The sequence below is a fragment of the Oncorhynchus clarkii genome, chromosome 29 (genome assembly GCF_045791955.1).
Source record: "Oncorhynchus clarkii lewisi isolate Uvic-CL-2024 chromosome 29, UVic_Ocla_1.0, whole genome shotgun sequence".
Taxonomy (NCBI): Eukaryota; Metazoa; Chordata; class Actinopteri; order Salmoniformes; family Salmonidae; genus Oncorhynchus; species Oncorhynchus clarkii.
In genome coordinates this window covers 40,280,677-40,295,676 of record NC_092175.1, presented here as the reverse complement: position 1 = coordinate 40,295,676, position 15,000 = coordinate 40,280,677, and the positions used below count along the sequence as shown (strand labels likewise).

Here is a 15,000-nt window from a genome sequence, read left to right as displayed (position 1 = left end):
TAGGCAATGGGGGGGTGGAATAGTTTAAAATAAAGGAGAGCCACACTAAGAGTTCAGATGCAAAAATGTAATGTCCAACGTTTCGACAGGCAAGCTGTCTTCATCTGGGCATAATCGCAAACAGGGTGACTCGTTTATATAGTGTCAAAAGACACAGGTGTCTGTAATCATGGCCAAGTATGGCCTAATATCATTGGTTAATTCTCAAATATTAAAATGACATGCAAAGAACAATATACAAAAAACAAATGGATAGCATACGATCATAAATTCATTTAGACTACATCAGCCAAAGTCACAATAATCACAAGAATGGCTTCAGATCAAAGTCTGCGTTGAGCCCGAAGGGAGCGAGGGTCATTAAATTAAAGATCCAGGCAGCCCCTCTTCTACACGTTTTGCCACGGGGCGGAGAGAAAATCGTGCATTTTAGTAACACATTTCCTGCAATTCTACTCATTTTGCCATGGGGCGGAGAGAATTTTTTTGCTTTTTTATAGCACATTTCCTAAAATTTTACACATTTTACCATGACTCATGTCATGTTAGTTTGATATCTGAGTGAGAATGAATAACACTATCAATGGGGGCCTCCTGGATGTCAAGGTCCCCTGGACTGACAAGACAAGAGAAAAATGTCGACATTTCGACATTGCGACATTTCAACATTGTGACATTGCGACATTGCGACATTGCACCTTGTGTATTCCACTGTTCTAACTCTCAACGATAAGTTGAGAACCCGACTGAGTTCCTGACCAGTGATGCATCTCGTTCATAATGTGTCTTTGGGTTTGTGTTTCCTTCAGAAACTCTCCACACCCCTGAATGTTGTGTCACTGGTCTACACACAATACCCCCATCATGTCAAAGTGGAATTATGTTTTTAGACATTTTTTCAAATGAATAAAAAAATGAAATGCTGAAATGTCTTGAGTCAATAAATATTCAGCCCCTTTGTCATGGCCTGAATAAGTTCAGGAGTAAATATTTGCTTAACAGGTCCCATAATAAGTTGCATGGACTCACTCTTTGTGCATTAGTAGTGTTTAACATGATTGTTGAATGACTACCTCGTCTCTGGACGTTATCTGTAAAGCCCCACAGTCCAGCAGCGAATTGCAAACACAGATTCAACCATAAAGAACCAGGGAGGTTTTCAAATGTCTGACAAAGAAGGACACCTAATGGTAGATGGGGTAAAACAAATATTTTAAAAAGTAGACATTAAATATCCCTTTGAACACGGTGAAGTTATGAATTACACTTTGGATGTTGTATCAATACTCCCAGTCACTACAAAGACACATGTGTCCTTCCTAACTCAGTTGTCGGAGAGAGGGCAATGGGGACTATAAAACAGTTACAGAGTTTAATGGCTGTGATAGAAGAAAACTGAGGATGGATCGTCATTGTAGTTTCTCTACAATACTAACCTAAATGACAGAGTGAAATGAAGGAAGCTACCGAATAATAATATTCCAAAACATGCATTAACAAGGTATTAAAGGCATTAAAGCGAAATTGAAATTGTGGCAAAGAAATTAACTTTGCCCTGAATACGAAGTACCACAGTACATCACTGAGTACCACTCTTCATATTTTCAACCATGGTGGTGGCTGCATCGTGTTATGGGTATGCTTGTCATCGTTAAGGACTGGGAAGTTTTGTAGGATAAATAGAAACGTAGTGGAGATAAGCACAGGTCAAAACCTAGAGGAAAACCTGGTTTGCTCTTCCACAAGACACTGGGAGACAAATTCACCTTTCAGCAGGACAATAACTTAAAACACAAGGCCAAATATACACTGGAGTTGCTTAACAAGAAGACAGTGAATGTTCCTGAGTGGCCGAGTTACAGTTTTGACTTAAATCAATTAGAAAATCTATGGCGAGACTTGAAAAAGGCTGTCTAGCAACGATCAACAACCAAATTGACAGAGCTTGAAGAATAACAATAAATAAATGTGCAAATATTGTCTATTCCAGGTGAGGAAAGTTCTTAGAGACTTACCCAGAAAGACTCACGGCTGTAATTGCTGCCAAAGGTGATTTTGGGTGTGAATACTGGGTGTGAATACTGGGTGTGAATACTGGGTGTGAATACTGGGTGTGAATACTGGGTGTGAATACTGGGTGTGAATACTTAAGTAAATTAAATATTTTGTATTTAATTTTCAATAAATTTGCTAACATTTCTAAAAAAAATAAATATTTTGTCATTATTAAGTGTTGTGTGTAGATGGCCAATTAAAAACAATATATTTTAGCCATTTTGAATTCAGGCTGTAACACAACAAAATGTGGATTAAGTCAAGGGGTATGAATGCTTTCTGAAGGCACAGTATATATATTTATTTTTTGGTCGAGGGCCCTAGAGGTCAAGTGCCCTAAGCAACCTCTTATGCCTGGAGCAAGACCTACACACACAGAAAGGGATGATGAGGAGTAGAGATGGATAGAGGGAATGAGTGAGAGAGAGAGAGAGAGAGAGGAAGACAAGAGGAGTAGAGAGAGGAAGAGGAGAGGAGTAGAGAGAGAGAGAGGAGTAGAGATAGAGAGAGAGGAAGAAGAGGGGAGTAGAGAGAGAGAAAGAGAAATAGAGAGAGAGAGAGAAAGAGGAAGAGGAAGAGGAGAGGAGTAGAGAGAGAGAGAAAAATATAGCAAAAGAGAGTCACATTGAGAAAGGGAGAAAGAGGAGAGGAGAGAGGTAACAAACTGACAGAGAGAGAGAGAGGAAGTTTAGAGGAGAGAGGTAACAAACTGACAGAGAGAGAGAGAGAGGAAGAGCTTCGATAAAAAATAGAAAGATAACATGAGAGAGAGAGAGAGAAAGACAGAGGGTAAATATGGGGATGAGAGAAAGAGAGAGGGAGAGAAAAAGAGAGGGACAGAGGGTAAATGTGGGGATGAGAGAAAGAGAGTAAATATGGGGATGAGAGAAAGAGAGAGGGAGAGAAAAAGAGAGGGACAGAGGGTAAATGTGGGGATGAGAGAAAGAGAGTAAATATGGGGATGAGAGAAAGAGAGAGGGAGAGAAAGAGAGAGGGACAGAGGGTAAATATGGGGATGAGAGAAAGAGAGAGGGAGAGAAAGAGAGAGGGACAGAGAGTAAATATGGGGATGAGAGAAAGAGAGTAAATATGGGGATGAGAGAAAGAGAGAGGGACAGAGGGTAAATATGGGGATGAGAGAAAGAGAGAGGGACAGAGGGTAAATATGGGGATGAGAGAAAGAGAGAGGGACAGAGGGTAAATATGGGGATGAGAGAAAGAGAGTAAATATGGGGATGAGAGAAAGAAAGTAAATATGGGGATGAGAGAAAGAGAGTAAATATGGGGATGAGAGAAAGAGAGTAAATATGGGGATGAGAGAGAGAGGGACAGAGGGTAAATATGGGGATGAGAGAAAGAGAGAGGGAGGTTGAGGAAAAGGCAACACATATAACGCCTGCTCCCGCTCTCCCTCTCTATCGCTCGAGTGCGGCAGACTGCCTATCATTACGCACACCTGTCCCCTTCGTTACACACACCTGTCCCCTTCGTTACGCCCACCTGTCCCCTTCATTACATACACCTGTCCCCTTCGTTACACACACCTGTCCCCTTCATTACACACACCTGTCCCCTTCGTTACACACACCTGTCCCCTTCGTTACAAACACCTGCCCCCTTCATTACACACACCTGTCCCCTTCATTACACACACCTGTCCCCTTAATTACACACACCTGTCCCCTTTGTTACGCACACCTGTCCCCTTCGTTACACACACCTGTCCCCTTCATTACACACACCTGTCCCCTTCATTACATACACCTGTCCCCTTCATTACACACACCTGTCCCCTTCGTTACACAACCTGTCCCCTTCGTTACACACACCTGTCCCCTTTGTTACGCCCACCTGTCCCCTTCGTTACATACACCTGTCCCCTTCGTTACACACACCTGTCCCCTTCGTTACATACACCTGTCCCCTTCGTTACGCCCACCTGTCCCCTTCGTTACACACACCTGTCCCCTTCGTTTCACACACCTGTCCCCTTCGTTACATACACCTGTCCCCTTCGTTACGCACACCTGTCCCCTTCGTTACATACACCTGTCCCCTTCGTTACACACACCTGTCCCCTTCGTTACGCCCACCTGTCCCCTTCGTTACGTCCACCTGTCCCCTTCGTTACGCGCACCAGCGCCTCATTTGACCCACTTGAACTCATTCACTATTTGATTGCCTCCCCTTTATCTGTCTGTTCCTCTGTTTGTTCCCTGTGTCAGCATTGATGTTGTTACTTTGTCCCCTGTCCAGACGCTGTTCCTGTCCTGTTTTATGTCCGTTATTCATTCAATTTTCTCCTTGTACCTGCTTCCTGTCTCCGGTGTCAATCCTCACAACACAGGGACAAAGAGAGAGAGTGAGAGACAGAGAGAGGAAGGCAAAGAGAGAGAGAGAGAGAGATACAGAGAAGTGAGTGATTGAGGAAGGCAGCACAGTTACAAGAGGAGACTTGACAGTTTTCTCATTTTAATGACTGTGTGTCTCTAAGCCTGTGAGTCTCAGTGTGTGTGTCAGTCTGTGTGAAACCAGGCCCTATTTTAAGCTTCTGCTTCACTTGTGTATGCATTATAGTCGCACTAGTTTGCAAGACTATAGTATGTATTGGTTGAAGCACAATATTAAACTCAATTCTCCCTACCATCATGTCTAAGCCAATATGAGGCCAGTGTCGATGAAAATTGCCAATCAACTTGATTGGAGGTACACAACACATTCCCAGCCTCTCGCCATGCTCTGTCCGGCCATTACCGAGAACAACTATACCGGATTTTTTTTTACAAGGTTGTTAGCATTGGGGTCGTCAATCAATGTTTTCCCCAAACCTAACTCAAATTCTAGACGTCAGATTAAAAGGCTACAGAGTCCATCAGGTGACCGTTAGATCAATTTGGACTGAATACATTTGTAGGTGCCACAGTTTTTTAAATTAAATTCACAATTTACCACATTTCAGCCCATTAGAGAACCAACAAAGTGCTACATTTTCGAGAATTTCTGACAATGCTAACTTATTTTCAGTTCTTTTCAAGTTCTGAAACCGGGGTTCAAGAGTTTCAGCTAGCTAGTAGAAGGCTAGCAGCTGTAGCTAGCTAGTAGAAGGCTAGCAGCTGTAGCTAGCTAGTAGAAGGCTAGCAGCTGTAGCTAGCTAGTTAAGGTAAGTATATTTTGCTACGGAATATTTTTCATACGACTGAAGTCATCTGTATAAACGTCTGACCTGGACACTTGCATGTAATCAGAGAACAAACATATTAGCTAGCGAATATCCTTTGCTGCTATTATGGCCAGTTAGATACACCAAACATTGGGAACATTGGGAAACTGCCACGCGATTTATAATCTAGCACACACCAGAACAGACAATAGAAAATCCAGAGCAAATTCTATCCCTTACCTTATTCATTAAGCACTTATAGTTGACCGGGGCAGCTCTAGCAGGGCCGAAATTTGACAAACTGTCTTGTTGGAAAGGCGGCATTCTATGACGGTGCCACATTGAAAGTCACTGAGCTCTTCAGTAACGCCACAAAATCTTTTTGTTCCTCAGTCTTCCCGCTCTTTCATTCAAGCTCTTCAGTAAGGCCCTTCTACTTCCAATGTAAGTCAAGAGAGATTGCATGACTGTGTGCTCGATTTTACACACCTGTCAGCAACGGGTATGGCTGAAATAGCTGAATACACTAATTTGAAGGGGTGTCAACATACTTATGTACATATAGTGTATCTATAAAAGGGTGCGTAGCCTAACAGTTAGTGTTACCGCCCTGGGATTGGAAGGGTTCATAACCTGGGTTCGCCTACCGGGAAGAGGCTATTTTGACCATTCTGTTTTGTATTGACGAGCCTCAAGGTTATTTAGGCTTTTTGTTAAAATAGCTGAATACACCTAATTCTACCACTCAGCTGTTCATCAAAACCTCAGCTGGTCATCAAGATCTCAGCTGTTCATCAAGATCTCAGCTGTTCATCCGGATCCCAGCTGTTCATCAAGATCCCAGCTGTTCATCAAGACCTCAGCTGTTCATCAAGACCTCAGCTGTTCATCTGGACCTCAGCTGTTCATCCGGATCCCAGCTGTTCATCAAGATCTCGGCTGTTCATCAGGACCTCAGCTGTTCATCTGGACCTCAGCTGTTCATCAAGACCTCAGCTGTTCATCAAGACCTCAGCTGTTCATCTGGACCTCAGCTGTTCATCTGGACCTCAGCTGTTCATCAGGACCTCAGCTGTTCATCTGGACCTCAGCTGTTCATCAAGACCTCAGCTGTTCATCAAGACCTCAGCTGGTCATCAAGACCTCAGCTGTTCATCTGGACCTCAGCTGTTCATCAGGACCTCAGCTGTTCATCTGGACCTCAGCTGTTCATCAAGACCTCAGCTGTTCATCAAGACCTCAGCTGTTCATCAAGACCTCAGCTGTTCATCTGGACCTCAGCTGTTCATCCGGATCCCAGCTGTTCATCAAGATCTCGGCTGTTCATCAGGACCTCAGCTGTTCATCTGGACCTCAGCTGTTCATCAAGACCTCAGCTGTTCATCAAGACCTCAGCTGTTCATCTGGACCTCAGCTGTTCATCTGGACCTCAGCTGTTCATCAGGACCTCAGCTGTTCATCTGGACCTCAGCTGTTCATCAAGACCTCAGCTGTTCATCAAGACCTCAGCTGGTCATCAAGACCTCAGCTGTTCATCAGGACCTCAGCTGTTCATCTGGACCTCAGCTGTTCATCAAGACCTCAGCTGTTCATCAAGACCTCAGCTGTTCATCAAGACCTCAGCTGGTCATCAAGACCTCAGCTGTTCATCTGGACCTCAGCTGTTCATCAGGACCTCAGCTGTTCATCTGGACCTCAGCTGTTCATCAAGACCTCAGCTGTTCATCAAGACCTCAGCTGTTCATCAAGACCTCAGCTGTTCATCTGGACCTCAGCTGTTCATCAAGATCTCAGCTGTTCATCAAGACCTCAGCTGTTCATCAAGACCTCAGCTCTTCATCCGGATCTCAGCTGTTCATCAAGACCTCAGCTGGTCATCAAGACCTCAGCTGTTCATCAAGACCTCAGCTGGTCATCAAGACCTCAGCTGTTCATCAAGACCTCAGCTGTTCATCAAGACCTCAGCTGTTCATCAAGACCTCAGCTGTTCATCAAGACCTCAGCTGTTCATCTGGACCTCAGCTGTTCATCAGGACCTCAGCTGTTCATCAAGACCTCAGCTGTTCATCTGGACCTCAGCTGTTCATCAGGACCTCAGCTGTTCATCAAGATCTCAGCTGTTCATCAAGACCTCAGCTGTTCATCAAGACCTCAGCTCTTCATCCGGATCTCAGCTGTTCATCAAGACCTCAGCTGGTCATCAAGACCTCAGCTGTTCATCAAGACCTCAGCTGGTCATCAAGACCTCAGCTGTTCATCAAGACCTCAGCTGTTCATCAAGACCTCAGCTGTTCATCAAGACCTCAGCTGTTCATCAAGACCTCAGCTGTTCATCTGGACCTCAGCTGTTCATCAGGACCTCAGCTGTTCATCAAGACCTCTGCATGTACAAAGTTGAATATATGTGATTAATGTTTGATGGTATATTTTGTAATAACTCACTATTGTTCATCAAGAACTCTGCATTTACAAAGTTGAATATATGTGATTAATGTTTGATGGTATATTTTGTAATAAGATTATCCAGAGGGAAGCGAGAAACCAGAAACCCGTTTTAGTCAATATGGAAAACATGTCCGTGATATATTTTAACAAGTACATTGAGAAAGCTCCTGTAAAATATACAAAATAACCTCAGATTATATACATGAAAATGTTATAATATAACATAATATATAATTATATTTGACTGTAGAAAGGCTTAGTACCACATTACCTGTAAACAATAGTGAGTTTTCATGTATATAATCTGAGGTTATTTTGTATATTTTACAGGAGCTTTCTCAATGTACTTGTTAAAATATATCACGGACATGTTTTCCATATTGACTAAAACGGGTTTCTGGTTTCTCGCTGCCCTCTGGATAATATTAAATAAATTACTAATAACTTTATTATGTCTGTTGCCATTTGTCATTATTGCTTTAGTTTTACTATTAAGAGGTTCGTCCTCTATACATTTCCATGGACAGCGGCCGTCATGACGCTTCTCCAAACGGCCGTTCTCCGCTCGAGGACTAAATGAGGAAACAAGTCGAGATCGGATCCTGGAAACACGCCCGGTAGAGATACGATTCTGATATGATTCTGAAAATAACTGTAATAACAGTTAAATAAAGAAATACATTTCACCCAATTTGAAAAAAAAAACAGAACGCGGTACTTTGCTCCGTGACTCATAATAGTAATGTGTTTATGTAATGCGTTACTTTTGTAAGGCGTGAACACTGAACACTGAACACTGAACACTGAACACTGCTCGGGACTCTGCTTCACACTCACACGCAAACAAGTTGTTTACCTGTTGACAAAAGTCACCTTGTCGCAGGGAGATTTACACAGTAATCAAAACGACACCCTACACAAAACACAGCCCTTATTTTAAATGTTTCCAAAATCCCCTATGTGGAAAAAAAAAATGGTGGGAAAAAACGACTGGACCTATTTCTCTGTTTGACCGGTTTTAAGGTTTATTATGACTCATACTGTGGTACGGTATTGGGATTGTATTAATATTGTTGCATGTAATTCTTTGTGTTTTCCACAGGGGGGCGATCTGTTCGATGCCATCACGTCCACTAACAGATACACAGAGAGGGACGCCAGCGGGATGCTGTACAACCTGGCCAACGCTATCAAATACCTCCACAGCCTCAACATCGTACACAGAGACATCAAACCAGAAAACCTACTGGTAAGATAGGTGTGTGTGTGTGTGTGTGTGTGTGTGTGTGTGTGTGTGTGTGTGTGTGTGTGTGTGAGTGAGTGAGTGAGTGAGTGAGTGAGTGAGTGAGTGAGTGAGTGAGTGAGTGAGTGAGTGAGTGAGTGAGTGAGTGAGTGAGTGAGTGAGTGAGTGAGAGAGAGAGAGAGAGAGAGAGAGAGAGAGAGAGAGAGAGAGAGAGAGAGAGTGTGTGTGTCGTGGGATCCGTAATCGCATCGTCAGTAGTCTCATCACTGAAAGGGTTTGATGCGTCACTGTTAATAGATAAACTCTTTGAATATGGTGCAATCCATTCAATTTCAATTTAAAGCTGCTTTATTGACATGGGAATCATATTGTTTACATGACCAAAGCAGGTGAAATAGATAATAAACAAAAGTGAAATAAACTATTTAAAAAAAAATCTACAGTAAATAATACAAACCCAAAAGAATAAAGACATTTCAAATGTCATATTACGTCTATATCCAGTGTTGTAACGATGTGCACATAGTTAGAATTACAAGGAAGAGAAAATACATAAATATAAACACTCTCTTTCTCTCTGAGTGATGAAGTGATGTAGTGATATCACTCGTTCTGAGTAGGAGAGAGAGAAACATGACTCACCCCTGCAATGATGCAGTCGTTCCCCCTCCTCCTGTCTGTCTCTTAACAGATGTAGGATCTTAATTTGATCCGTATTTTTGTTTCTAAGAATTGCAAACTTCTAGTGTATTTGAGTTTTAAAAGGCTTCTAAAGTTTGGATCAACCCCTCCATGTTAATTATGATTCACATTTCCCGTTGCTGCAGGACTATTTTCCTGCTGTAGCAAATCGGCTCAAATTAAGATCCTACATCGGTATCTTCGCATCTCCCTCTCTCTCTTTTATGCACTTGTCCTCTCAACACTTCTTCACATGCACACACACACACGCACGCACGCACACACACACACACACGCACGCACGCACGCACACACACACGCACGCACGCACGCACGCGTGCTGGAAGCATATGTTTGTTTAAACACATTACACGAACACTAGTGAGCTCACACCAGATATGTTCAATATTCCCTCTAATGTATTTTGGCACTAAGCACAGTTTTGGTCAGCTGAGATCAAACTTCATCGTTGTGAAAATTCTGTGCAACTTCCGGGGGCGCATTTACTGTGAACACTGAGGCTGTACCTGCTTTAAGTTACAATTTTATCAGTGCACAAGTAGGCTACTGTGGCTATTTGATCATCATATAGGCCTACCCGTGTGGCCCACCATCAACAACAATGGAGAAAATGCATCCCATAACATTTTAACATGGAAATAACTATTTTATCGTTCAGCCTACAGTAGCAGCCAATGTGTGGTGTTCCATTCGATGTTGGAACCATGCAGGGCTTGACATGAACCTGTTTTATCCACTTGTCTTTCAGACAAGGAAGTGACTAAATATGTTGTTCTATTGTGTTGAATGATGCAAGACACCACTTTAAAACAGAAAATTCATTATTATTCACACACCATTATTATTATTACAGAGAATCAGAAGAAAATGTATCCTACCCTCTGAAATGTATCCTACCCTCTGAAATGTATCCTACCCTCTGAAATGTATCCTACCCTCTGAAATGTATCCTACCCTCAGAATTGTATCCTACCCTCTGAAATGTATCCTACCCTCTGAAATGTAGCCTACCCTCTGAAATGTATCCTACCCTCTGAAATGTATCCTACCCTCTGAAATGTATCCTACCCTCTGAAATGTATCCTACCCTCTGAAATGTATCCTACCCTCTGAAATGTATCCTACCCTCTGAAATGTATCCTACCCTCTGAAATGTAGCCTACCCTCTGAAATGTAGCCTACCCTCTGAAATGCATCCTACCCTCTGAAATGTATCCTACCCTCTGAAATGTATCCTACCCTCTGAAATGTATCCTACCCTCTGAAATGTAGCCTACCCTCTGAAATGTAGCCTACCCTCTGAAATGTATCCTACCCTCTGAAATGTATTCTACCCTCTGAAATGTATCCTACCCTCTGAAATGTATCCTACCCTCTGAAATGTAGCCTACCCTCAGAATTGTATCCTACCCTCTGAAATGTATCCTACCCTCAGAATTGTATCCTACCCTCTGAAATATATCCTACCCTCTGAAATGCATCCTACCCTCTAAAATGTATCCTACCCTCTGAAAAGTATCCTACCCTCTAAAATGTATCCTACCCTCTGAAATATATCCTACCCTCTGAAAAGTATCCCATCCTCTAAAATGTATCCTACCCTCTGAAATGTATCCTACCCTCTAAAATGTATCCTACCCTCTGAAATGTATCCTACCCTCTGAAATGTATCCTACCCTCTGAAATGTATTCTACCCTCTGAAATGTATCCTACCCTCTGAAATGTATCCTACCCTCTGAAATGTAGCCTACCCTCTGAAATGTATCCTACCCTCAGAATTGTATCCTACCCTCTGAAATATATCCTACCCTCTGAAATGCATCCTACCCTCTAAAATGTATCCTACCCTCTGAAAAGTATCCTACCCTCTAAAATGTATCCTACCCTCTGAAATATATCCTACCCTCTGAAAAGTATCCCATCCTCTAAAATGTATCCTACCCTCTGAAATGTATCCTACCCTCTAAAATGTATCCTACCCTCTGAAATGTATCCTACCCTCTGAAATGTATCCTACCCTCTGAAGTATATCCTACCCTCTAAAATATATTATACCCCCTAAAATGTATCCTACCCTCTGAAATGTATCCTACCCTCTAAAATGTATCCTACCCTCTAAAATATATCCTACCCTCTAAAATGTATTCTACCCTCTGAAATGTATCCTATCCTCTGAAATGTATCCTACCCTCTGAAATGTAGCCTACCCTCAGAATTGTATCCTACCATCTAAAATGTTTAACTACCCTGCTGAATATACAGTACGTTCATGTCATTGTCATCTGCATTACACCCCTCCTCACACACACAAAATTAAATTGAATTTAGATGCTAACAAAATGCTAATATAAGTCACTGTATATGATGGTTATCTAGCATGCAAGCTATCCCAACAACTACATCCAAAATAATAGTGTTTGTAACAATAACAGCAGAGTTTAAATTTAGCCAACCCCCAAGCCTTAGCGACTGTCCAAGCAACCATCCGACAACGCTGTGTGCTAAATACAGGCTGTTTGGAAACTGTACAACGGCCACCAGAACTGGAGATATTATTCTATGAGTTTTTGAGTGTCTATTTAAAATATTTCCAGATGTTATTAGACGAAGGGAGATCCAATACGATCAGAAACTAGAGACGGGTTATATAGATGGCTGAATACGATCAGAAACTACAGACAGGGTTGTATAGATGGCTGAATACGATCAGAAACTACAGACAGGGTTGTATAGATGGCTGAATACGATCAGAAACTACAGACAGGGTTGTATAGATGGCTGAATACGATCAGAAACTACAGACAGGGTTGTATAGATGGCTGAATACGATCAGAAACTACAGACAGGGTTGTATAGATGGCTGAATACGATCAGAAACTACAGACAGGGTTGTATAGATGGCTGAATACGATCAGAAACTACAGACAGGGTTGTATAGATGGCTGAATACAATCAGAAACTACTGACGGGTTGTATAGATGGCTGAATACGATCAGAAACTACAGACGGGTTGTATAGATGGCTGAATACGATCAGAAACTACTGACGGGTTGTATAGATGGCTGAATACGATCAGAAACTACAGACGGGTTGTATAGATGGCTGAATACGATCAGAAACTACAGACGGGTTGTATAGATGGCTGAATACGATCAGAAACTACTGACGGGTTGTATAGATGGCTGAATACGATCAGAAACTACAGACGGGTTGTATAGATGGCTGAATACGATCAGAAACTACTACTAATTTATTTATATAGCCCTTCGTACATCAGCTGATATCTCAAAGTGCTGTACAGAAACCCAGCCTAAAACCCCAAACAGCAAGCAATGCAGGTGTAGAAGCACGGTGGCTAGGAAAAACTCCCTAGAAAGGCCAAAACCTAGGAAGAAACCTAGAGAGGAACCAGGCTATGTGGGGTGGCCAGTCCTCTTCTGGCTGTGCCGGGTGGAGATTATAACAGAACATGGCCAAGATGTTCAAATGTTCATAAATGACCAGCATGGTCGAATAATGATAAGGCAGAACAGTTGAAACTGGAGCAGCAGCACGGCCAGGTGGACTGGGGACAGCAAGGAGTCATCATGTCAGGTAGTCCTGGGGCATGGTCCTCCGAGAGAGAGAAAGAAAGAGAGAAGGAGAGGATTAGAGAACACACACTTAGATTCACACAGGACACCGAATAGGACAGGAGAAGTACTCCAGATATAACAAACTGACCCTAGCCCCCCGACACATAAACTACTGCAGCATAAATACTGGAGGCTGAGACAGGAGGGGTCAGGAGACACTGTGGCCCCATCCGAGGACACCCCCGGACAGGGCCAAACAGGAAGGATATAACCCCACCCACTTTGCCAAAGCACAGCCGCCACACCACTAGAGGGACATCTTCAACCACCAACTTACCATCCTGAGACAAGGCTGAGTATAGCCCACAAAGTATACGATACAGAAAATACGATCAGAAACTACAGACGGGTTGTATAGATGGCTGAATACGATCAGAAACTACTGACAGGGTTACATAGACGGCTGAATACGATCAGAAACTACTGACATGGTTGTAAAGATGGCTGAATACGATCAGAAACTACTGACAGGGTTACATAGACGGCTGAATTTGATGGCCATCATTGTTTTATTAGTCATCCTCAGAGATCCTAATTGAAAACGTCACAGAGAAGCAATTTCCAGTTTTGCACATGACTGAACAGTCAAAAGACATTACATCATAAAATGACACTAAAACTGTGTAGGCCATAACTAAATACTTAATAATAACAACTAAAATGTTAAAAGTGGCAGAGTTGCCCTTTAACCTTGAACGTATCTTACCAGTCAGAATGAATGCCTACATTTAGTAGCTAAATGACTGAATCATTTGTGCTGTTCTATAAATACATTTCACTGTAAGTATTCGATGCGTTACAGTGGCCATGTGAAAATATATTGTAATAGAAATAAACTATATTTCTAGGCAGCTAAGCTCTACCCCTTCCTCACAGTTATTCTAACCCCTCTCCTCTCCTCACCTCTCCCCTCTCTCACCTCCTCTCTCTCGCTCTCTCCCTAACCCCTCCCCTCTCTCACCACTCCCCTCTCTCTCCTCTCCTCTCCTCTCTCCCCTCTCACCTCTCCCCTCCCTAACCACTCCCTCCCTCTCCTCTCCTCTCCTATCCTCTCATCTCCTCTCCTCTCCTCTCCTCTCCTCTCCTCTCCTCTCTTCTCCTCTCCTCTCCCTCCCCCTCCCCACTCTCACCTCTCTCCTCTCCTCTCCCTCCCCCTCCCTCTCTCCCCTGTCTCACCTCTCTCACCTCTCCTCTCCCTCCCCCTCCCCTCTCTCCCCTGCCCTTTCCTCTCCCCTCTCATCTCCTCCCCTCTCCTCTCTCCCCTCTCTCCTCTCCTCCCCTCTCTCACCTATCTCCTCTCCCTCCCCCTCCCCTCTCTCCCCTTTCCTTTCCTCTCCTCCCTTCTCCTCTCCCCTCCCCTCTCCCCTCCCCTCTCATCTCCTCCTCTCTCTCCTCTTCTCTCCTCTCCCTCCCCCTCCCCTCTCTCCCCTGCCCTTTCCTTTCCTATCCTCCCTTCTCCTCTCCCCTCTCCTCTCCTCCCCTCTCTCCTCTCTCCTCTCCCCTCCCCTCTCTTCTCTCCCCTCTCATCTCTTGTCCCTCTCCTGTCGTCTCCTCTCCTCTCACCTTCGCTCCCCTCTCATTTCCTCCCCTCTCCCCTCTCTCCTCTCTCCCCACCTCTCCAGGTGTATGAGCATGTTGATGGCAGTAAGAGTCTGAAGTTGGGGGACTTTGGTCTGGCCACCGTAGTAGATGGACCCCTCTACACCGTCTGTGGAACACCCACATATGTAGCACCAGAGATCATCGCAGAGACAGGGTA

The 15,000-nt window shown here is 43.5% G+C and overlaps 1 protein-coding gene across 1 annotated transcript in view; it reads left to right on the top strand.

Moving 5' to 3' along the window:
• LOC139388376 (doublecortin-like kinase 1a) overlaps positions 1–15,000 on the top strand; it is a 276,508-nt gene that overhangs the window by 253,020 nt on the left and 8,488 nt on the right. The window contains exons 10-11 of the mRNA XM_071134993.1: positions 8,763–8,909; positions 14,864–14,997. Coding sequence (XP_070991094.1) covers positions 8,763–8,909; positions 14,864–14,997 — 281 coding nt within the window. The remainder of the gene's footprint in view (positions 1–8,762; positions 8,910–14,863; positions 14,998–15,000) is intronic.